This window comes from Marmota flaviventris, chromosome 4 (assembly GCF_047511675.1).
Source record: "Marmota flaviventris isolate mMarFla1 chromosome 4, mMarFla1.hap1, whole genome shotgun sequence".
Classification (NCBI taxonomy): Eukaryota; Metazoa; Chordata; class Mammalia; order Rodentia; family Sciuridae; genus Marmota; species Marmota flaviventris.
Window position 1 is genome coordinate 129,561,275 of NC_092501.1, and position 25,134 is coordinate 129,586,408.

At 39.7% G+C, this 25,134-nt stretch overlaps 1 protein-coding gene across 1 annotated transcript in view; it reads right to left on the reverse strand.

Annotated features, from left to right (window-relative positions):
• The window catches only part of Kpna3 (karyopherin subunit alpha 3), a 78,191-nt gene extending 58,686 nt beyond the window's left edge, over positions 1-19,505 (reverse strand). Inside the window, exon 1 of the mRNA XM_027928813.3 lies at positions 19,335-19,505. Coding sequence (XP_027784614.1) covers positions 19,335-19,403 — 69 coding nt within the window. The 5' untranslated portion in view covers positions 19,404-19,505. The remainder of the gene's footprint in view (positions 1-19,334) is intronic.
• Positions 19,506-25,134: the final 5,629 nt, after the last annotated feature.

Below are 25,134 nucleotides of genomic sequence, written 5' to 3' on the forward strand. Positions count from 1 at the left end.
CACTGAAATACCAATGACATTCTTCACAGAAAAAGAAAAAAATCCTAAAGTTCATGTGGAAGAATAAAAGACCCAGAATAGCAAAGCAATTCTAAGGCAAAAAAGCAATGCTGGAGGCATCACAATACTGACTTCAAATTATACTACATAGTTATAATAATAAAAACTGCATGGTACTGGCATAAAAACATGGTTCATTGGTAAAGTGCTTGTGTAGCATGTGGGAGGCACTGGATTCGATTCTCAGCACTGCATATAAATAAGTAAATAAAATAAAGGTCCATGAACAACTAATAAAAATATTTTTTTAAAAAAGACTCATAAGCCAGCTGCAGTAGCACATGTCTGAAATCTCAGAGGCTTGGGAAGCTGAGGCAGAGAGTGAGTTCAAAATGAGCCTCAGCAACTTAGCAAGGCTCTAAGCAACTCCGCAAGACTGTCTCTAAATAAAATTTTAAAAGAGGTGGTAGGTGTCAGAGCACTGGGGATGAATAAAACAGATGAAGAAGAGGATGCGGAGAAAAAGGAACTTTTATGTTGGTGGAACTGTAAATTAGTACACCCATTATGGAAATCAGTATAGAGGTTCTCAAAAGACTTGGCATGGTACCACCATAAGACCCAGCTGTACCACTCCTGGCTATTTATCCTAAATAATTAGTCATCACTATAGTGATACATGCATACCCATGCTTACTGCAGCACAATTCACAAAAGCTTAACTATGGAATCAGCCTAGGTGTTCATCAGTCCTAAAGAATGAAATTATGTCATTTGCAGAAAAATGAATTGGAATTTGAGAACATTAAGTGAAATAAGCCAAACTCAGAAAATCAAGGGTTATATGTTTTCTCTCATGTGGAAACTAGAAGAAAAAGGAAAATCAGGGTTGGGGGGAATCTCATGAAAATCAAAAGTAGATGAGTAGAGTAAAGGAAGGGTACCAGAAGGAAGGAGGAGGGGAGGGAGGGAGGAATTACTGATGAGGGCCTGTCATATTTTGTACATGTACAAGTATGTTAACATATCCCACCACTATGTACAACTAATTAAACATGGGGTGGGGAATATTCCCAATACATGTATATGAGAAAGAACATATCTGTTATATTTTTAAAGGAAACTTATAGTTTATAATTTTTAAAAAAAAACTAATTTTTAAAATGGGCAAAATAGGGGCTGGGGATGCGGCTCAAGCGGTAGCACGCTCGCCTGGCATGCGTGCGACCCGGGTTCGATCCTCAGCACCACATACAAAGATGTTGTGTCCACCGATAACTAAAAAATAAATTTAAAAAATTCTTTCTCTCTAAATAAATAAATAAATAAAATGGGCAAAATACTTAAATAAACACAAGAAGATATATGACTGGCCTATAATAAGATATAAAAAAAGTCAGACATCATTAGTCATCAGAAGAATGTGAATTAAAACCATAATAAGATACCACTACATACTCAAATGACAAATTAAAAAGACTCCTAACACAAAGCATTGGTGAGGATGTGAAAAAATGGGAGCTTACACACTGTTGGTGGGAATATAGAATAGTACCTTCACTTTGAAAAAGAAGTTTCAAAGTTTCTTAAAGAGTTAAATACATAGCATATGTATAACACAGCCACTCTACTCCTAGGTACTTATCCAAAAGAAAAACAAAACAAAACAAACACATTAAGACTTATAAATAAATATTCATAGTAATTTTACTCATCACTGCTCCAATCTGGAACTGGAAATAACCCATTGTTCACCAACAGATGAATAAACAAATTATAATTTATTCATACAATGAAACAAAATCCAAAACAACATCAATGCTACATTAAGTTAAAAAAAAAAAAACCTAAGAATATTATTACTATGATCACATTTTACAGAATTCTGAAAAAGGAAAACTAATACATAATAACAAAAAGCATGGGCAGGGCGTAGCTTAGTGGTAGAGCACTCGCCTAGCACATGTGAGGCACTGGGTTCAATCCTCAGCACCATACAAAAATAAAATAATAAAAATACTGTGCCCACCTATAACTAAAAAATAAATATAAAAAAAGCAGATTAATATTTGTCAGGGGTTGGGGGAAGAAAAGAAGTTACTCCTACAGAACATGGAAGAAGTTTTGGGTAGACAGAAATTATTGAGAGCCACAGCCAGTCCGAATGGCCCCTGGTATTTTGCCAGAAGTAATGGTTGAGAGGCGAGCCATTAAGATGATGATAATTAAGTTAAGCTGTGTCCATTTGTGACAGTAAATGGATCAGAGGTAATTTTTTTTTTTTAAATCAAATATTTCATCATAGAGCTTCGTGGAGGCTGGATGTCCAACCCTGCTCTGGTTTGTCTGATGAGAGATCTAATGGACAATGTATCCTGGGCACTACCCTGATGGTGTCGCTGGGTTCCTCCAGTGCCCCGTATATTTGTGGTCGTGGGCCCCGGAGCAAGAAATAGTCTACATCTGTTGTTGTTGTTGTTACTGGGAATTGAACCCAGCGGCATTTAATCACTAAGCCACATCCCCAGCAGTTTTTCAATCTTTTATTTAGAGACAGGTTCTCCCTGAATTGCTTAGGGACTCACTAAAATTGCTGAGGCTGGCTTTGAACTTGTTATCCTCCTGCCTCAGGCTCCAGAGCCACTGGGATTACAGGCATGTGCCACCGCATCCAGCTAGAAACAGTCTACATTCTTAATTGTGACTGGGCTTAAAGGGAGTAATCATTTGTCAAAATGCACCTCATTTATGTGTATTATTTCTACAATTTAAAAATGTTTCTGGGACAGGGGTTGTGGCTCAGTGGTAGAGCACGTGCCTAGCATGTGTGAGGCACTGGGTTCAATCCTCAGCACCACATAAAAATAAACAAAATAAAGGCATTGTGTCCATCTACAACAAAATTTTTTTTAAATGTTCCTTATTTTACTGAGATACATTTAAATTACTTAAAACCCCTTCCTAAATTCATTTGCCTCAAAGATTAATTTTTCTATGATATATAATTATCAATATCATTCTATTTTTTTCTAGTCATTCTGTATTATATACACTTGGATATGTCCTGCTGATCACCAATGGCAGCTGATAAATATTCCTGGTAATTATAAAAATTATAAGCAGTCAATAACACACCTTCAAAAGTATAAAAATGTATACTAATGTTTATAGGACAACTTTTTTTTTTTTTGGTAGTTGTAGATGGACAGAGTTGCCTTTATTTATTTTTATGTGGTGCTAAGGATCGAACCCAGTGCCTCACATGCTAGGCAAGCGCTTTGTCACTGAGCTACAGCCTAGCCCACATGGGACAACTATTTTACTGCTATACTAAATGTTACAATGACAATTAGAACAAATGATGAGCAGTTCATGTAAAAGTGACTTATTTACTGTACTGTTATTAAGCCAAAATAACTTTATTAAAAGTTTACTAGGCAGAGGAACTGAATAAAGATAGGAAGGTCCTGAATCTTTCCTGTAAATCACTAAACACTCCTAAACACCAGATATTCCCTACCCCATGAAAACAAAAGAACAATAACCAAAAAAAAAAAAAAAAATCATATTCTGTAGCACCAAAATTATTCACTTCCTTGAGTCTTAGTCCCTTGTGCTGATACAAATCAGTTGAGACTCCAATTTCTCCTTTTCAATACATCAGTGAAAAAGAAAGAGGGCTGGGGTTGTGTGGCTCAGTGGTAGAGTGCTTGCCTATCTTGTGTGAGGCACTTGGGTTCAATCCTCAGCACACCAAAAAAATAAATGAATAGGGGCTGGGGATGTGGCTCAAGCTGTAGCGCGCTCGCCTGGCATGCATGCGGCCTGGGTTCGATCCTCAGCACCACATACAAACAAAGATGTTGTGTCCGCCGAAAACTAAAAAATAAATATTAAAATTCTCTCTCTCTCTCTCTAAAATAAATAAATAAAAATGAATAAATAAAATAAAGGTATTTAAAAAACTATGGCCAATTTCCCTCATGAAAATAGATGTAAAAGTTCTTTAAATTAAAAAGTTTCCTTTTTAAAGAACTTTTACATATATATATATATATATATTTTTTTTTTTAATTAAAAAAAAAAGAGGTAATTTCAAGTCATATGAGTACCATTCCCAAGAATTGACAGTTAAATCCTCAACTCAAAACTTGGCAGCAGTCACAACCAAGGGATGCCAATAAAACATCATCCAGGGTGTCCAGCTCTCAGATTCCTCTGGGTTGTAAATTCAAACTTTTAAAACTACGTTTCTCTTCTGTTCATGCTCCCTTTTCTGCCTGTCAGATGAGAGGAGCTCTTGACCAACTCTCAAGTTTGTTTTTACCCTAAACAGATTTGCCCAACCTCCCTTTCTCCCAACCTGCACTGTTGTGAACAATATATACATGATTTCCTCAGAAACAGGTCCAGTACTCCATATGTTTACCAAAAGAAAAGCATATAGAGGGATACTTTGGTCACTGCAACAAACATGTCATATCTTCATTAAATGTCAGCATGTTCACAAATAAAAAAACCTAGATGAAAGTAAAAAATGTGGCAGGGCCCCTAATCACTGGATGGAGCTAAAATCTAATATACTAGAAGATTCCTCACCAGTACTGACAAATTCAAAATATGGTCTTAACTATGAAAATATCCTATTTGTGATAAAAGTTAAATAACACAAAAAAAGAATTTATTATCAGAAGAGAACTATTAAGCAAGCTAAATAGTACTTCTCCATCTCTTTTAAATGCTGTTACACACAGGAAATATCTATTACACAGCATATGGAGATAAAAGCCTAAGGCTGCACTGACTTCACCACCCAAATTTGCATTTGGCCACCCTTAGACAGTACCAGCTAGGAAACAATGATCTAGCAGTTTCTTGTGCTAACTCTAGGCTACCAAGACAAACCAGAGGCAAGTTCATCCCCATGGCTATACATGGCCACAAATGGCTTAAGAAAAAAAACAAAAGAAACAAACCACCACCACCACCAAAAAAAAAAAAAAAAGTTTTGCTCTTCTAATTTATATATCTTGGCCAAACCATGAAGCTTTCAAGTCCCAGTTCATGCCATTTCCATTATGAAGCTTCCCAATAAGGCTGTAATCCACATCTGTTCCTCTATGTTTCCAAACAGTGTTACTTTTATTAAATAAAAGTATGTGGTGGGCTGAGACTGTAGCTCAGTGGCAGAGCGCCTGCCTGGCACATGGGAGGCACTGGGTTCGATCCTTAGCCCCACATAAAAAAATAAAGATATGCTGTCCATCTACAACTAAAAAAAAAAGTAAAAGAAAATGTTTAAAAAAAAAGTATGTGGCAGGGCTGAGGATGTGGCTCAGGGGTTAAGCCCCCTGCATACAATACCTGGTACCAAAAAAAAAAGTATGTAGTAGAATAGTAGATATTTTTACTTTGAAATATCATAAAGTCATAGCAAAAGTGTATTTTTTGTAGTTGTAGATGGACAGAATGCCCTTTTTTAGTTTATTTTCATGTGGTACTAAGGATCAAACCCAGTGAACCACATATGCTAGGCAAGCGCTATGCCACTGAGCTATAGCCCCAGCCTGCGAAAGTGTATTTTTAACTGAGCATTTAGTTATATGACAATTTTTATTTAGGTTTTTTTAAGTGGTAAAATAGCATTCTGATTTGTTTAAAAAAAAAAAAACACTAGCTGGTCACGGTGACGCATGCCTGTAATCCCAGTGGCTTGACAGGAGAGTCTCGAGTTCAAAGCCAGCCTCAGCAACGGCGAGGTGCTAAGCAACTTAGTGAGATTCTGTCTCTGAATAAAATCCAAAATAGGGCTGGTGATGTGGTTCAGTGGTCAAGTGCCCCTGAGTTCAATCTCCGGTACCGAGGGAAAAAAAAAACAGTGAAAACAAAATATGTCTTACTTTTTAGGCAGATTAAACATAATACTGCCAGGTTATACTTCAAAATAATCTAGGAAAGGATACAAGTAGGTAGGATATAAATAAAATTAGATTGTCCATAACTGTAATTGTTTTACAATGGCAAACATGGGAGTTCAATACATTATTCTTTCTACTTTTATATGTTTGAAAATTTTCTAAAAATATGATACCTGATTTTCTGAAATCAGAAAACTTGTTTACCAACTAGGTATGTGAACAATCATTATTTCGGTATTCCCCACATTTTTACTTCGGTGAAAAAAAAGTTCAGGGTTGGGGTTGTAGCTCAGTGGTAGAGCGCTTGCCTCACATGTTCGAGGCCTTGGGTTCGATCCTCAGCACCACATAAAAATAAATAAAGATTTAAAAAAAAAAAAAAAAAGAAAAAAAAGTTCAAATCATTAAATTCCAATGTTCTTGGTAGCTCAGGTTGGTTATTGTTGTTTTATAATATGACTTCTACACTTTGAATTGGGTTTAAGTCTCATTTCTAACTATAATCTAGAATGCATTGACAGCTAAATCTGGATATGATCAAATGAAAAGTATTCATCACTGTTATCAAAATAACAATTGAGTACAAATGTTTCTTGATTTACAACAGGGTTATATCTAGTTAAACCCATTGTAAAAACTGAAGGTACTGTTAAATTGAAAGTGCACTGTATACACCTAGCCAAATGAATACCACAGCTTAGCAACACAGTACATTGTGGAGAATAGATTTTTGTACCCTCATGATCCTGTGGCTGACTAGGAGCTCCAACTTGATGTATAGCAGCCAAGTTATCACTAGCTCAAGAAAAGTAAAATTTGAAATTTGAAGTATGTATCATTTCACACCATAGTAAAGATGAAAAAATGCAAATCAGAAATATCACAAATTTAAAAATCCTAAGTCATGGACCATCTAGACTTCCCACAGATGGGGGGCCCTCATTCCTGGATAGGTCCTATTTTGCATTCCCCAAAGCACCTTTCCTATAACAGAGGCAACCGGGCATAATCTATTCCAGTTTCCCTGCTGTAGCTCATGTCTGTACTTGTTCAAGTCCTTTTCCACCTGTGGCTCCTTCAAGATCTGGCCACAACTTATATCTCTAACTTCACACCTTCCTAACAATTCCTCCCTACCCTAAGCTCTTTCATTTCTTTTCCAGCTTGGTCCTTATAACTCTTTTGCTTCCATCTCTTAGATTTAGCCTAGAAACAGTCAATTCCACCCTTCCACACAAATAAGAAAACATTGAAAAGCTTTCTTTCAATCCTACTTCCTATTCAAGTTAAGTGTGGTCCTTCTTTCCATTACTACTAAACATTTAAATTGAGGTCCTCCTGACAAGTCCAACTACCTCAACTCTAATTCGCTTCTTACCGCATTATCATCTAGTTTCCTGCCTCTACCACTCTTCCAGGTTTCAATTTCTCACTGGCCCCCAGCCACTAAATACAATGAATGGCTTATTTTTAAGTCCTTATCAGACCTCTCATTTAGCACTGTAATTTTTGCCTCTCTTTTAAGTAACTCTCCTAAAATTCTGATCCATCACTTTGCTGTTGAATTCCCTACATTCTTTTTTTTTTTTTTTAATATTTACTTTTGGGGGTAGAGGGACACAACACAATGCATTTTATTTTTTGTTATGTGGTGCTGATGATCGAACCCGGGTCTACTGCTGAGCCACAAACCCAGCCCGAATCTCTTTCATTCTTCAGTCTCATTTTTACCTTTTCTTCAGTTTCATCTTTACCTAGTCCCCTGAAAGGATATGATTTCTCAGGAATCTTTCCTTCCCTGGTCCTCTTTCCCTCATATGCCTATAAGCCTTCATCAATATTATCAGCTTTAGTCACTCTAATCATCGCTTGCACTATTTTCCAAAGTTTTACTACTGGCCACATTACCTAAGCAGTGCCTGTATGCCAAATCTTGTCAAACATCTGATCATAAATACAGCCATACCATCTGTTTAGCTATTATCTATGGCTCCTTTTGTACTTAACACAAAGTACTTTAGTTGCCCTGAAATATGCCATGCTGACTCTATTTCCAGGCTCACACAAAATGTATTACACCAAGGAAATACCTATTTTTCTTTTAGCTTAAACATCTCCATGAAGCCTTCCCTGACTCCCCCAAGTCAATCTGAGTGATTCTTTATCTATGTGCCCACTGCCCTTGAAATACACTTTCATTACAGTGAGTTTTTGTTTGTTTTGCTTTGACACCATCTTCATAGCAGTTACACATTACTGAAGCAAGAATTTTGAAACATAGTAGAAGCATGGTTATTAGGAAAATGGAGTTTTAAAGTCAGAAATGTGGGACTGAATGCCAGTTCTGTCCCTTCCTGGTTGCGTGTTCTTAAGCAAATCACTCATTTTCTTTGTATAATAAAAATATTGTAAGGAATTATTGATGATTGTTTTCTATAAGAGAATGTCTTGCTATATTTTCAAGTGCTCAGTAATTACTGGGTTATCATTATTTTCATTGTTTCATCTCTCATACTAGGTTCAGAATTCAAATGGTTGCTGAGTGAAATAACTGAAGTTAGCTAGTTGTACACAAATTATTTTCAACTGCATACTGAATATTTCCATTTGAACATCTGGATTTCAGAACTCAGTATCTTTACACTCAACTGTTCGTTTACAGTGACTAACTTGTTAAAGGTTTGTCTGAATCTTTGCTAGTTTCAACACTGTGTTCTGGGAACTGCCTCAGTTCCAGTCAACCCAACACAGTTGATCACCTTAAAGTTATGTTGGAAACAACGGAAACTGATGTGACTTAATTTAAGAGAAAAAGAGGGTAGGGGTGAAGAATTTATTGGAAGAATATAGAGCAATTCACAGAATCAAAGGAGAAACTTAAGAGTCAGGCCTATGAAAACAGGGATAAAAGCAATCCCCACAGATCAAGGTGGCCAAAATTAATGGATGGTTTCCTTCATAGTACTTCTTGCCAGAGTGAATTAATTAGGTCTCAGTATCAGCTCACTCAAGATTTAAATGCCAGGGATAGAAATTGGCCTAATCTGTACAAGCCAGAAAGGGTGAGGCACCTTAATTAACCAAAGGAGCTAGAAGCACCTAGATTTAAAATCTCATCAAGATATAGCCAATGAAAGAACACTAGCTTCAAAAGGCCAAATCAGAATGCTGTTTCCAAAAGACAGAATGAGTGTAATGTCACATTAATTGTTATTTGCATATGACAGGTCTTTAAGACTCTTAGCCACTATCTCTGTTATTGATGCTATCTGTCCTTCTGGCTTGCAAACTCATCCTTCAAAACTTAGCTCAAATATGAATCTCCCCAGGTATAGAATCACTCCCATGCGCTACATTCTGAACAGGAGTTCAGAACTTACCATGCTATTCACTAAGCATATACTCAGGTACCAGCCTATCCCACTAAACAGGAACGTCTACATCAGAAAAAAATATTTTCATATTTATAATCTTTGAGAACTAACAATGTCTGGCACACAGAAAACACTAAATAAATGTTTAATAAATCTGTTTTCCAGTCAGGATATATGAATCATCTAATAAAAAAGGAAGATGAGGTTACTATAGATAAGCATGTGACAGCATCAAAGAGAAAGTGGATAGACTAAAAGAAAGCAAGGGAAAAAGACAGGCCAAAATATTATGAAGAACAAAAACTCCACATGTACAAAAATTAAGGACAAAATTTTAACTAATCTAAGAATGTTTTTTCATGAAAAGGAAAACCAAGTGTCCATAAATATACAATGGAGATTCTTATAAACCATGAAAATAGCTAAATTATATTCTATTTTAAAAGGAAGAAAACGTATCAGACATTTTTAGAAACCCTGGCATTTCAACACAGAAAAGGAAAGAAATTTTGGCGTAAAGAAACAATTCTATGACCAAGAAAACCTAACCATTAGGGATGATTAATTCAAAATAAATACAGTCATGATCTATTTTACCATACTGTAATTGGTAATGCTCAGCTGTGACAAAATTTTTCTTAACAGGGGCGGGGTTTGTAGCTCAGGGATAGAGCGCTCGCCTAGCACATGCGAGGCCCTGAGTTCGATCCTCAACGCCACATAAAAATAAGTAAATAAGGGGCTGGAGATGTGGCTCAAGCGGTAGCGTGCTCGCCTGGCATGCATGCAGCCCAGGTTCGATCCTCAGCACCACATACAAAGATGTTGTGTCCGCCGAAAACTAAAAAATAAATATTAAAAAAAATTTTCTCTCCTCCCTCCCTCTCTCCCTCCCCCCCCTTTAAAAAAAAATAAGTAAATAAAATAAAGGCATTGTGTCCAACTACACCTAAAAAATATATAAATAAAAAATTCTTAATAGCAAAACTGTTAAGAAAAAGGATAGTTACATCCACCTTACACTTACTAGTCCTTTACCTTCAATATAAAGGAAGTGTCAGTCATAGAGATATCACTAACTCTAAAGTTAGATTTTCTAAAAATACATTTTGTAACTCTTTTACTGGATAACAAAAGGTCATATTGCTTTTTCTTCCTTCAAATGTCATGCAGTATATGTCACATTTCACCTAAATAACTAAAATTCATCTCAGCAAATGTAGCAACTTTCATATCCGTGGTATTAAACTATTCTTTATCAGATGATCTTAATATCATTATTGGGATGTATTCCAAAGTACAGTGTCATCAATTAAAAATTTTTTTAATTAAAATATGCTTAACCTGTTGCAGGTGGTGGTGCATACCTGTAATCCCAGCAGCTCAGGAGGCTGAGGATGGAGGATCAAGAGTTCAAAGCCAGGGGCTGGGGTTGTGGCTCAGCAGCAGAGCGCCTGCCTGGCATGTGTGAGGCCCTGGGTTCAATCCTCAGCACCACATAAAAATAAATAAATAAATAAAGGTATTGTGTCCAACTTCAACTAAAAAAAGTAAATATTAAAAAGAGAGAGAGAGAGAGACTTCAAAGCCAGCCTCAGCAATGGTGAGACATTCAGCAACTCAGTGCGACCCTGTCCCTAAATAAACTACAAAATAGGGCTGGGGATGTGGCTCAGGGGTCAAGTGCCCCCTAAGTTCAATCCCTGATAGCCCCCCTCCCCAAAAAAAGCTTACCCTGAAGCTGTTCAAGCCTTTAAATTTAACTTCAATTTTTAAAAAAATCCTAAATATGGTCAGAAAAAAGGAGAAATAATTGAGCACCACCACAGGGAAACACACAAACCTTGTAATTGGGATGTTCTATTAGGCTAAACTATATGAAATTGCCTATAGTTGCTGTTTCTAAACTGCAAAAAGACAATCTCATATGGTACAACTTAACATTTAAAAAAAATGACCCAATATCTTCAATAAATTAGATGTCATCTTATTTATCTATTTATTCGTTTATTTATTTTTGTGGTACTGAGGACTGAACTCAGGAACACTATACCACTAAGCTACATCACCAACTCCTATTTTTTTTTTTTTTTGATGTGTATGTATATATTTTAGTGCGTGTAAGTGTATAATGGGGATTGAACTCAGGGGCACTCAACCACTGAATCAAATCCCTAGTCCTATTTTGTAATTTATTTAGAGAAGGGTTTCTGAGTTGCTTAGCACCAAGCCGTTGCTGAGGCTAACTATGAACTCTCAATCCTCTGGTCTCAGCCTCCCAAACCACTGGAATTACAGGTGTGCACCGGTGTGCCTGGCCTTTTTTAGTTTTATTTTGAACAGGGTCTAAATTGCCCAGGCTGGGCTTGAATTCACGAACCTCCTGCCTCAGTCTCCTGAGATTACAGGCCTATATTATTGGCCTGTAATCTGGCAAAAGACAGCATTTTTTTTTTTTAGATGTTGAGAGACCTTTATTTTATTTATTTATATACGGTGCTGAGAATCGAACCCAGACCCTCACACATGCCAGGAAAGTGCGCTACCAATTGAGCCGCAGACCCAGCCCCAAGATGGCAATGTTTTAAAACAGTGGGGAGACAACAGTCAAGAGTAGGAAATGGGGCTGGGGTTGTGGCTCAGCAATACAGCACTCGCCTAACACATGAGAGGCCCTGGGTTCAATCCTAAGCACCACATAAAAATAAATAAAATAAACGTATTATGTCCAAAGACAACTAAAAAAATAAATATTTTTTTACAAAGAATAGGAAATGACCCAAGTACTCATTGATAGAAGAATGATAAACAAAATACAATGGAATTCTATCCAATCATTAAAAGGAAGGAAATTTTAATATGTGCTACAACATGGATGAACCTTGAAAACATTAAGTAAAAACAAACTAGTCTCAAAAGGCTTGTGCCTTAATCCCTAATTCACTATGCACCTTAATCTCCCAATATTTTGTCTGTCATAATAAAAATATCATACCTGAAATGGGAAGCAGTATTGGAAAAGAGACTAAAAAACTAAGAGTTTCAATTAAAAAATATACTTTGGGAAAATTACTATGCTAATATGGATTATAAAACTAGGATGGATGTATTTATTTGAGAAATATTTTAGTGCTTACTTTGTTCTGGCTACTGTAATAAGTGGCAGACAATGAAGACACAGAGTTTATACCCTCCAAAAAGCTCATGATCCAGTAGGAGAAACAGACAAAATATTAAGTAAAATACTTCAACGTAATTGCAATGAGAAAGATATACTCAGAGTTCATTCAGGAGCAAAAAAGGTACCCAACCTAGAGTTCAGGATTTAAAAGGAGTAGGCAACAGGAGGAGGGAAGGATATTCCAGTCAGCAGGATGGCCCTGAGAATAGAAATAGCACTGGCTAGGAGGAGAGGATAGCATTCCAGATTATGTATAAGCTTATAAGAAGTTCAGTGTTGCTAAAGCTTAAAAGGCCAGGAGAGGGGAAAAGGAAGGTTGAATCTGGAGAAATAATGGAGCATCTGGCTTACTAAAAAAAAAATCTTCTGAATTGGAGGAAAAGCACCACTTTGGAGGCAATTTTTAAACTGCCAGGTAATAGGTAATAAGGTCTAAAGCAGGCTGGAAACAGAGGAAGAGAGAGGCAGGGCCGAAATCCAGAGACAGCACAGAGATTCAAGCTGCATGACTGGCATCTGACAATGTGGGAGATGAGGAAGGAGGCCAAGAAGCCTCTCAAGTTTCAAAATCAGGTCACAGTTAGGGCAATGATGCCATGAACAGTAAAAACAAAGGCAGAACATGGCTTCAGACAGGTTGAGTTTGATGAGCTGTTGAGATATTCATGTGAATAATTTTCAATAGATTTAAGCCCCTTACAAACAAACACACACACACACACACACACACACACACACACACACCCCAATGATGGTTAAAGCTAAGGGAGTTGCCGATATAAGCAAGAAAAAGTCCTTACTGAAGAGTCTCACAAAATCCCAATACAGACTACTATAATCAATGAGTAGAAAGAAGAATTGGCAAAACCAACTAAACATGAGTAATCCAAGAGTCAGAAAGATGAAGAATACATGTCCTGTTAGTGAATTCAAGAAAATTACAGTATGTCTACTATATCACATGTAGATTCCTAAAAACTTCACGTTCTGCCAATTTAGGAAGAAAGAGGTGTCATGTACCAGGATGACTGAGGCAATAAGCAGCACCTTTAAGACAGAGCATCTGATTAAATGGAGCCAAAAAAATAAGAAATGGGTGACCGAGCAAGGTGCACATTCTTAGGCTTGCTCTGTAACCCTGCATCTCTGTTCTTTGTGTTCTACAGCTGCTACTTGGAATGCTAAACATTAATATGCTAGTAAAACTCAAATATGAACCAATATGGATTTTGTATTAATATCTTTTCTCTATTTTTCATTCAAATATGAATTAGTTCACATTACAGAAATATATTACAACAGAAGACACTGTTAAAGGAAAGCTAGGCAACAGTATCAATGCCATGATGTCAACACCAAAAGAAATTATCTTAGAATAATATTGTACCTTTTATTCCCAAATGTATAGTTTGTTGTTTTTTTCCCCCAAGTATATTATCTAGTCTGTCTTCTCAAAGAGTATTTATTAAATGTTGTGAACTGGTCACTTAATGACCAGTGAGAGTCCAAAGTCCCTACTTTTACTAGGTTTTTTGACAGAGCCCATATACATTAATACCTATACATATATAGATTTGTGCATAAAAGCAATTAATCCCAAATTGGTGAAGGAAAATTCATTTACAAAAACACTAGAGACAAAAAAAAAAAAAGGAACAGGGACTAATAGTACTAAATATTCTATTAGGAATCCCTTTTAGAGAACTTCTGAAGAGGTTTTTTTTTTTAAATTATTTGTTGTTTTTTAATTAGAATGGCATGGTGTGGCACAATTGTAATCGGTGTTCCAGAGCTATGAGAAAGAGTCTGAGTGAAGAGTCTGCCAGGATGAGCCCCACTAAACAGACAGCCAAAGAAGGCATATAATAGAATAGCATTTATAAATGCGTGGAGAGAAAACTGACCTGGTTACTCAACCATCTCAAGTACTTTACCATCACTGGCATAAGGGAGATACAGGCAAAAAAGTGGTAAGTAAGATGGGAAAAGTAAAGTAGGGCTTTATATGGAATTACGTATGGCACACTAAGGACTTTTATCCTGAAGGCAATGAGAAGCATTGTGAACAGAAATGTAATACAGAAAGATTTTTAGAAAGATCAATCCACAAGATAAATGGGGAAAGAGGATACTGAAGACAGGAAACTAGGTATGCTATTATACTTGCACAGGAAAAAATAAGGGTCTAAATTAGGGGCAGTTGTAAATAAGGTCAGTAACAAAGGTACCAATATGAGGGCTCTTTGGGATGGCTAATACCAAGAAGGATAAATAAGGGAAGGGAAAGGAGTTACGAATAAAGTTTTAAACTTAGACAATCAGGCCATACCACTTAACCGATGTAAGTTCCAGAGAGACAGGAACAAGTTTGGTAGTGCTAGTTAAATTTTCAGGTGATAAAATATATTTCAACCATAATAATATAAAATGAAATATGAATTATTAAAACATTTAAGTATTAAGCTCAAGGACACGGGTTATCATTTTTTGGTAAAACTCTGTTAATAATAATAAAATTTTGTAATAGTTTTAAAAAAGGCAAATAAATCAAAATGATTAATAGTGTATCAACAATTTTATTAGCAATGTTTTAAAGTACCAAAATAGGAATTTCTATGATACAGTCCAGATTTCTTCAATATTCTCCCAATAACTTTCAGACATGCTTCATACATGTCAAATCTTAGACTCCCCTCAGTGGAGGACAGCAGAGTGAGCAAGAGTTCTGGCTTCCAACTCATAATGCTCAACATAAACCCAAGCTCTGTCACTTACCACACTATGACTTAGAGCTAGTTATCTAAGAATTGTAGGCCTCAGGTTTCCTCAGTAGTAAACTGGCGGGTGGCGCTAGTGATGTAGTTCAGTGGTAGAGAACTTGCCCAGCATGTGCAACGGTTAGGGTTCAATCCCTAGTAGCGCCAAAAAAAAGTAAATGGGGAAAATAATAGCACTACTTCACGGGACTATTGCAAAGACCAAATAAATACTCCATATAACACTGGCACATTACAAATAATAAATGTTAAGATTTTCTAACTATTATTATTAGTTACTGATAAAAATGTCACATCCTTAAAGCATATAGGAACAAGAAATAGAAAAGTGAACTTGGATGGCAGTTGTGTTTTAAAAGCAGTCGTTAAACAGAATAAGAATTTCTGTTTTGTGCACTTAAGTATATTTGAAAAGGTTGTTGTTTTAATGTTTTAAAGGAATAAATTTAGGAATCAATGCCTTGCACAAAAATGTCTGGTGCTGAAATACATATTCCAGACCAAAAAAAAGGTAATTAAAAATTTCCTATTCCCTATATACTTCTTGGTTTAGATACAAAATCCATTCCCCTACCCAAACTCCAAACTGCCCAGAGGTAATTACTCACTCCCCTCCTTTTATCCATAAACTTCAAGATAACCTTTATTTCCTTCTGTGAGCTTTATGCAGAAAAGGATGAGGAAGAGGAGGAAGGCTAAAAGAAAGAGGAGGAGCATCAAATCCCTATTCCAGGTTACAGCCCTCTCCAATCTCAACTCAAGAAAATTCCTCTTTGCAGACCAGGCCCTCACATAGGTATATCCTTTCATTTTCTTTAGAAAATGTGTATTTTATTCTTGCTCCTATCTTATAATGTGTATCAGATGGTTGTGTAATTTAGGTTGTATCTTTTCAAAGTGCATTTCACAGCTGGGCACCCTATCACACACCTGTAACCCCAGTGACTCCGAAAACTGAGACAGGAGGATCACAAATTTGAGGCTAATCTAGGCCCTTAGTGAAATCCTGTCTCAAAAATAAAAAATAAAAAGGACTGAAGATGTAGTTCAGTGGCAAAGCAACCCTGCACAAAACAAATAAATAAATGTGCATTTTACTATATTGGAACAATCTGATAATCACAACTACTTACAGAACTAAGTTGTAGTATGGTTCTAATGTAATTGTTTCTCGTGGATATGACTAAATTAGACATGGCGTCTAGTCTTAAGTTATTTCTAAATCCACAATAAAGGCCCTTAACCAGATTTGACCCAAGGTACCCTTTAGTCACATCTCAAGCACTCTCTCTCTGCATCTCAGTGTTCCTACTACATTCTCTCAGGACTCAATTACTGCTTCCTCAAATCTGGAATGCCCCTTCTCCTGCCCTTCTGAGTTAATTTTCTTTCACCTGTCAGGGTCAGCGTACTCCCATTCACCCATTAAGAATCAATCAGAGGATGGGGATGTGGCTCAGTGGTACAGAGCTTGTTTAGCATGTGTGAGACACTGGGTTCGATCATCAGAACCACATAATTAATATATTGTGTCCATCTACAACTAAAAAAAAAAAAAAATCAACCAGGCTGGGCAGAGTGGTAGAGGCTGAGACAGGAGGATCGCAAGTTCAAAGCCAGCCTCAGCAACTTGGCAAGGCCCTAAGTAACTTAGCAAGACTGTATCTCAAAATGAAATACAAAAAAGGGCTGGGGATATGACTCAGTGGTTAAGCTTTCCTGGGTTCAAACCCTCCAAACAAACAAAAAAGAATCAACCTGGACATCTCTTGCTCCAAGTCAGGGTTTTCTTGTGCATTTTCAGAATATCTATAACACTTATAAATGTAATGCATTGTAAGTATAACCCCCCCACCCCCCACCCACATACACTGGATTATAAACTCCTTGAAGTACAGACTGAATCTAATTCCTTTTTGCATCCCCAAACATAACACTACAAAAGCATCTAAAGAGGCTGAGGCTGTGGCTCAGTGGTAGAGCACTTGCCTAGCATGGTAAGGTACTAGGTTCAATCCTCAACACCACATAAAAATAAATACATAACAGTATTGTGTGTATCTACAACTAAAAATATATATTTTTTTAAAAAAGCATCTAAAGTACCTTCTTCATGTTAAAATGGGGATATTGCCATTCCTAGCTCATAGGCTGCTATAAGGATTAAATGAGGTTATCATGAAGTTCTCAGTAGAGTGTCTGCATGACAGAACTACCATTTAAATGTCTGTTATTTGATGTCTTAGTTACACTAATGTATCCTGGGAATTGCAATATCAGGTTGAATGACTTAACAACCATGCTGTCTTTTTCATGCATCCAGAAGTCACAGGTTACCTTCTTTTCATCAGCAAGTATTTGCTGTGTATCTATTATGTTTCTGAATTTATACATAATATTATTAAGCTCCTGGAACACGGTAATAGAGGGAAATAATAAGATAAAAACCTGTACCAATACCCAAGGAGGGAAAGAATAATATTAATTTTTGCGCTAGAAGTAATAGAGTATTTTTCAAACTATGTAACTTGCTTTGAAAGAGTAGGCTTCAAGAAAAATTGCTGGTGGTCAAAGTTCAAAATTAACTCTTGTCATCAAGTGAACCAATAACAGGAGGCAGTTCCAACACTTCTTGTTCCTATTCTTAAATTTCACTTTTGCTTAGACATTTCTCACAAAGGAATTTAAGAATGGTCAGGACTTAGATGACCTTTATTTGTCTCATTCAAACGGGAATTCCACAGATATTTCCCTAGGTTTTCCCCAATTAGTATTTAATTTTGAAAATTACCAGAGTTGTGTTTCTCATAAAGAGAATGCAGAACAGTATATTTACCCCCCCCCCCCAATCTTCTCTCTTTTAAGACTGGATAAAATAAATACTGGCCCCTTAGCAAAAATTACAAAACTGCAAATCATGTTATCTAGTATTAGAAAAGACACTCTCGATTTAAAAACAATTTTTTCCTTATCAAATTGAGAGGTCAAGAGTGCTAGTGAAGTTTATGCATTATAGTTCATGGTTTTTAGTAGCTGCAGAGAGACCTCTAGTGCTGCCTCAATAAGCAGAGTTTGCAAATAGTAGCTGCTAATGTCACCTTAATGAGACAATGGCAACATGCTGAGTAGCAACGAACTGAGTGACCACAATGAATGTTTACAGTTTTGCAACCACTTGGAAAATCTACCAGCTTGGTGCAAAAGGGATATGCAAGGACGGACGAAATCTATGTATCCAATTCATTTCAGGTAAAACATGTCAAAGAGATTATCATCCTATGCACACTCCCACTCCAAGAAAGACTAAGAAAACAGGTCCTAAGAGCCGAGGTCGGAATAACCTCTTTTCTGAAGCCTCAACACAATAGATGGTAAACTATTGTCCACCTTCAGCTCGCTCCACTTGCCAGTAGTAACAGGAGTATAAACTGGAACTGCTCAGCAAGGCTATCCTAAGGACAGCATTGGAATATAAGAAAATGGTCTTGGCGCACCTACCCTCCCCCATCCACCACCCTCAAGTCAGTTACCAGGCTGGTCCCCACCCCCCTCTGCGGGCCGCCACCGCCCGCCTGGGCCCGGCTCGAAGAAGGTAGGCGCGGAGACAGGCAGAGCCCAGGCTCCATGTGCGGCAGCGCGGGAGGCACCAAAGGGGCTGAACCCAGCGGAAGGTTGCACCAGCAGCCCGCGCGAGACGCGGTCGGCCCCCGCCGGTGCGGTCGGCGGCCGGGGAGACAGCATCCCAGTCAGTCCGCCCGCGCGGCCCCGGCCCGCGGACCCCGCCTCAGCTTCACATCCCTTCCTCGCCGACACCAGGCCGCGCCCGCGTGACGGAGCCGAAAGCCCCGGCATTTCCCGGTCCCCGCGCCGGCAGACCAGGAGGATGGCTGCAGCCCAGCTCGAGTACCGCTGCCCACTCCGCCCAGCCCCGGGCCGCGGTGACCAGAGGTGGCGGCCAACTCCGACTGACCGCGAGCCGGCGAGAACCAGCCCGGCGCTGGCCCCCCGCCCCTCCCCGCCGCCGCCGGGCCGGCGCGGCCGGGCGGGCGAGCCGGGCAGGCCCACACCGCGGAAGCACACTTACTTCCACATCGCGGCCCTTGTTCTTGAAGCTCTTGATGCGGTGGTTCTCCAAGCCGGGGTTTTCGGCCATGGCTGCGCGCGGCTCCGGCGGCGGCTACTCTTGCGGCTGCGGCGGCGGCGGCGAGTCTCGGCGCGGGAGGGGGAGGCGGGGGAGGCCGGGAGGGGAAGGGAGGGGGAGGGGGAGAGGAGAGCACGTTCCGTGACGCCTCCGAGCGCGAGGTGGCAGCAGCGCCGGGGGTGGTGCCGGCCGACGGCCCGGCCGGGCCAGGCGGGGCGGGAATGGGACTGAGGAGCGGCGCGCGCCCAGGGAAGCTGTGGTCACGTAAACGGGAAAGATGACCAGCCTGGACACACTCCGGTTGGTTCTCGGGATGACCCTGTCTCTCCCCTCAAAGTAGTTCCACCCTCAGGGCCGCAAGTCATGTGCTTAGAAACGAAGCCGGACTTAGCGGCTTTTACGGCCCACCCTTCTCCAGACGCCGAGCGTCAAGCGACAACTACAGTTCCCAGCATGCCAGGTTGCAGCTGGAGCGGTTCTCCACGCCCAAAGGGAACCAGGAGCATGCCGGGATTGCTGTGCGCGCGGCTTTCTGCGCGGCGCACTCCAAGCGCTGGGAGAGAAGCCCCGCCCTAAGACCGCCTCTGGGCGGGACAAGGGGAGGAGCCTGTCGGGGGCTGTACCTGGAGCCCTTTCGGGAGGGAGGGGGCGGGGCTCCTGAAAGGCTCGCTTCGGTCCAGCAGCCCAAAACATTAGAGGAAGAAGACTGTCCCGGGTGCTTTGCTCTTTATCTTTTTTGGGGGTCTCCTCAAATAGCAGCCACCCTCAAACGCTGTTCACTTGTTCTGCTTCGGTTTTATAAATAGCATTGATTTCTCCTCCACAAGTACGTATGTATGTATATGACAAGCGTGTTAATATGTGTTATCTGGCTTTCTCACTGGCATTGAGCTCAATGAGAGCTGAGACTTTTGGTTAATTTACCGATGAGTATCTTGCATCAGAACAGGGCCTGGCACTTCGTAGGAACTCAAGAGATAAATACTTGTCAAACAAATTAACACTCTAGCGTCACCCAGTTTCTTCATTATCTTCCCAAATCCTATTCTGCAACCTATATCTGGACTGTGCTACCACCTCCTGCGTTCCAGACACCTCATTTCACCTTTACATATGATTTTTTTTAGCCTTTTACAAAAATTGATTTTTTAAAAATCAAATCAACATAAAAAAATATTTTCATAAAAATTGTTGGTGCAAGGGAACAATAATGTTGAGGTGCCCAGGGAAGGACAAGAAACAGCAGTACAATTTCCTACAATTAGACCCAAAAGGGAAGAATAAGGGTTACCAGCCCCTGTGAGAGCCAGAGCTGTGGATGAGCTTCAAATGTAATCTTAACCTCAGGCAACAGTCAATCCCTGGTCTTCAGACTCTAAGTCTAGCTTCTCCCTTTGGGAATCATCAAAGGAACAACCAAGGGAAATTTGGAAGGGTGACACGAATAGCTGTTTTCTGGTGCAAACAAGCTTCATTTCATCATATGTGAAATAATTCAGTTTCAGAATCTATAGTAGATATAAGCTGATATGCAATGTTATATATAATTCAAAAGAACTGAGGTCAGAGTTTGGTAGAAATATAGCACTAAGAATTTAACTAAGCTGGATGTGGTGGTGCATCCCAGCTGCTCGGGAGGCTGAGGCAGAAGGAGTGCAAGTTCAAAGGCAGCCTCAGCAAAAAGTAAAGCGTTAAGCAACTCAGTGAGACCCTGTCTCTAAATAAAACACAAAATGGGCTGGGGATGTGGCCATTTTGAACCCCTGCGTTCAATCCCTAGTACCAAAAAAAAAAAAAAAAAAGTTTAAGGCAATCTTCAAAGGAAAAGGGCCTTAAAGAACCTGAGGTCCAGGATTCAGAAATTTAGAACCTTCCATTATTAGGATATGTCCAGGGGCATTTGTTTTGTGAGTGGTGAGATGTGACCTGTGATAAACACAAGTCCAATTAAAGGCTTCAAATCATGATTCCTGGAAGATTCAATTTGTCAAGGAAATCCAAAAAGTTGGATTCTTTTTTCCTTATTTTTAAATGCACCTCAGTGATCTGGTCATTTCAGAAAATCAGGCTCTCAGTGTTTGACACTTGATCCTTGTAAACCACTCATTTGAAGGAAACAAAAACAACAGATCATTTAAGACTTAGGATGAATGTACTGACTCAACTCTGGTTCTTAAAGGAGATAGAAGTTTCACATTCACCATTCCTTGACTGATTGGAAGAGAAATTTTCCAGACTTTTGCTCAATTTCCTTCATAACTTAGCAGGTATTCTCTTATCTAGTTGCTATATATCCTTCTATCACCTCTCTTCGCCCTACCTGCAGTAATCAAACACTGAAGTCTTTCAACATCATTTTTTACATATTCAGGGAGCACTTGCTACATGTCAGTCATTGCACTGGCACCAGGATCCATTTGTAAATAAGACAGCCTGTCTCCTGCCTCCACACTCCTTCATGTTCACTAGAGAGACACACAATAAAACAAGTACTCACCAAAAAGTATAAGTAGGTATTAAAGGAGAAGGAAGCTAATGATAGTAGCAGGAAGACCTATTTAACCTGTTGATTCTCAAGACTCCTAAATGTTTTAGTTTGTTTTTGTTGTTTTGGTACTATGGATTGAAGCCAAGAGTGCTTTACTGCTGAACTACATCCCCAGTCCTTTCTATTTTTGACACAAGATCTTAATAGCTTGGCCAGGCTGGCCTTAAACTTGCAATGCTCCTGCCTCAGCCTCCCAAATTGATATAGTTACACGTGTACAGCACTACAACAAGCAAGACTCCTAATATTTGACTGTCTCTGGGCAAGATTATTAAATGAAAGTCTACTTATCCCAGGTCTAAGTATTTCAAAGTTATAAGATCAAGCTTACCAATTTAAACAAAATGCATTCTAGACTCTAACATTGACAAAAGCACCTCTTCAACAAGTTGAAAACCTGTGCTTCAATTTGTTTCCTGTCTCAGAATTCAGCTTCAGAATGCAGCAGCATAACAAGACCTAGATGTCAGCCTGAAGCCCACAACCCTCTTTTTGGTTCCCTTTGCTTCCATGTCCTGGCTCCATCCCTTACTAGAGTAGATATTAAGAACATGTGCAGGGGCTAGAGATACAGTTCAGTTGGTAGAGTACTGCCTCGCATGCACAAAGCCCTGGGTTCAATCCCTAGCACCAAAAAAAAAAAGAAAAAGAACGTGTGCACCCACTTATAATCCCAGCTACTTGAGAGGCTGAGATAGGAAACACAAATTCAAGGCCAATGCCAGCAATTTTTGAAACCCTCAGCAACTCAGCAAGACCCTGTCTCAATAAGAAGAATAAAAAAAGACTGGGGGTGTAGCTCAGTGGTAAAGTGCTCCTGGGTTCAATTTCCCTACCCACTACCAAAGGTGACCCTGGGCCATTGCTCAGGTAGAGGGGTGTTTAAGCAGTGGCATGATATGTCCCCAGGAGAATGGGCCAGCAAGAGGCCTGGGAAAGACCCTAAAAATAGGGTTGGCCACTTGAGCAAGGAATGCTAGGACCCTGGCATCCAAGAGTTAGTCTAGGGCTGTAGGTTCCAGTGGCATGAATCCTTTGCCACAGAAGAAAGCTAAAGTGAGGTAAAGGGACAGTCCAGAGCAAGGGCCCCTCTTACCTGGGTTTACCAGTCATTTTTACTCCTTGACATTATTCCTGGCCCTAACATCTCTCAACATCCTTAACTTGACCAGATTGCTACCACTTACACTCCCTGGCAGGCCTTGGAATCCTTCGTCTCTGGGAAATAGCCACATCCAGGGCCTCAATTTCGTACTTCTCATTGTCACCAACTATTTCCTTCTCTTTTGCCTTACTCTTTTGATCATCATCTTTGTTATGAAATTTCTCCAGACACCTCTGTAGGGCATGATGTAATGTGGGGCTTGTTGCATCAGAAAAGAGGAAACTTAACTTGCTGGCTGCTACCCGATTCCCAGTCCTAGGGCCACATGTGGCTAAGATAGCACCTAGTGATTAGCCAGAAGGCATTGCCTTGGGTTGTGATGAAGAATCCGACCACCTCTAGTATAGGCTCAGAACCCTTCTGCCCTCACGGACAGCTCAGGTAGCTGGGGTCTCCCAGTACTGCCTGTAGGATGGGTGTAGATGTAAATTCTCCCCACCCTGCTGACCTTTACCCTGATTGGTTCCTGTACATTATATTAGCTGTGTATGTTTTCTCATTAAACGAGATCCTGCTTTGACTGTTCTCCCTGGCTTGTTTGATTGTCCTCTGGCAAGGGAGGGCTAGATGTGGGCGGCCAGTCGACCTTTACCTTTCTTGGTTCGTCCTGGTTGGAGCGTGCTCTCCCAATCTCTCCCGCAGGTCAGGAGGAAACAGGGGGGCTAAAAACCTCGACAACCTCAACTTTAAAATGGATTTATTTTCCAAATTTATCTTGAGTGCCCACCATATACCTAGCATTGTACTCATCAGGCAAGAAAACAACTCTTAGGGCTGGAGGGAGACAGAACAGAGACAGGAAGGAAAGGCTCTTAACCTGGGTGTTCAGTCAGACCCTTCTTTCTCCTCTGACTCCCTATACACCTTCCCAAGGCCACAGGAGCCCTGCTAGTGGACAGTTAGGTGTCAACGTGCTGCAAGCAACACAGACAAAGCAGATCCAAGCAGAAGCTCGTGATTTTCCTCCTAAGCTCCTCTCTGCAACCCTAGTCCTCTGCTAATGGCATAATCATTCTTCCAGGGATGCCACTCAAAGCCAAGAGCCATCTTTACCTCCTGCCTCTTCTTCAACTCCCTCCTCCAGTCATGTCAATTCACCACTCAATGTTTCTAGATTCTGTCTTCCCATTTCACCTACAAGACTACCTTTTCACCTCCCGATTGGTCCTCTTGACTTCTCCATCCCCTCTACAATAGTCTGACTCACCTCTCTGGGTTTTCCTCACTTTATCTCTGCTCCCTATCAGTACATCCTCCCCCTCTACCATTGTATGTCAAGGCATTTCTGAACTGCTCCCCATCTGGTGGTTAAGTCCATATGTGAACTCGGTGTGGTAGTGCAGGCCTGAAATGCTAGCAACTCAGGAGGCTGAAACAGAAGGATTCTGAAATGTGAGGCCAGACTGGGCAGCTTAGCAAGCCCCCGTCAAAATAAATAAATAAATCGGGCTGAGGATGTAGCTCAGTGGTAAAGTACTCCCTGGGTTCAGTCCCCAGTACTGGGAGATATGGCTCCTCTGCATAAAACTCATGCATTAGCTAATAGGTTCTGCTTAACCTTTCCCAAATATGTTTTTTAAAATGTTTTTTTAGTTATACATGGACATAATGTCTTTATTTTGTTCATTTATTTTTATGTGGTGCTGAGGATCGAACCCAGGATCTCATACGTGCCAGGCAAGCGCTCTGCCACTGAGCCACAACTCCAGGCCCCAAATATGTTTTAACCTTTCCAGTTTCCATACATTTTTTGTTCATTTACCTAAAAGACCCTACTGCTATCTCTACCTGTCTAATTCCCTCTTTAAATATTTAGCCTAAGTGATCACCTTTCCCATGAAGCTTTAAGTGCAGAAGTATAGGGCTTGGTACTATCTGTGATTACAGGCATCTTGGAACTTACAAATGTGAATTTTGGAGGAACATATCTTCAAATCATAGCAACAGGTGAGCAAGAGGAATGACTACACAAATTATGGCAGTACAAAACAGTAAGTAAAGTCCTTCTGAAGTTGAGAGAGAAAGATATC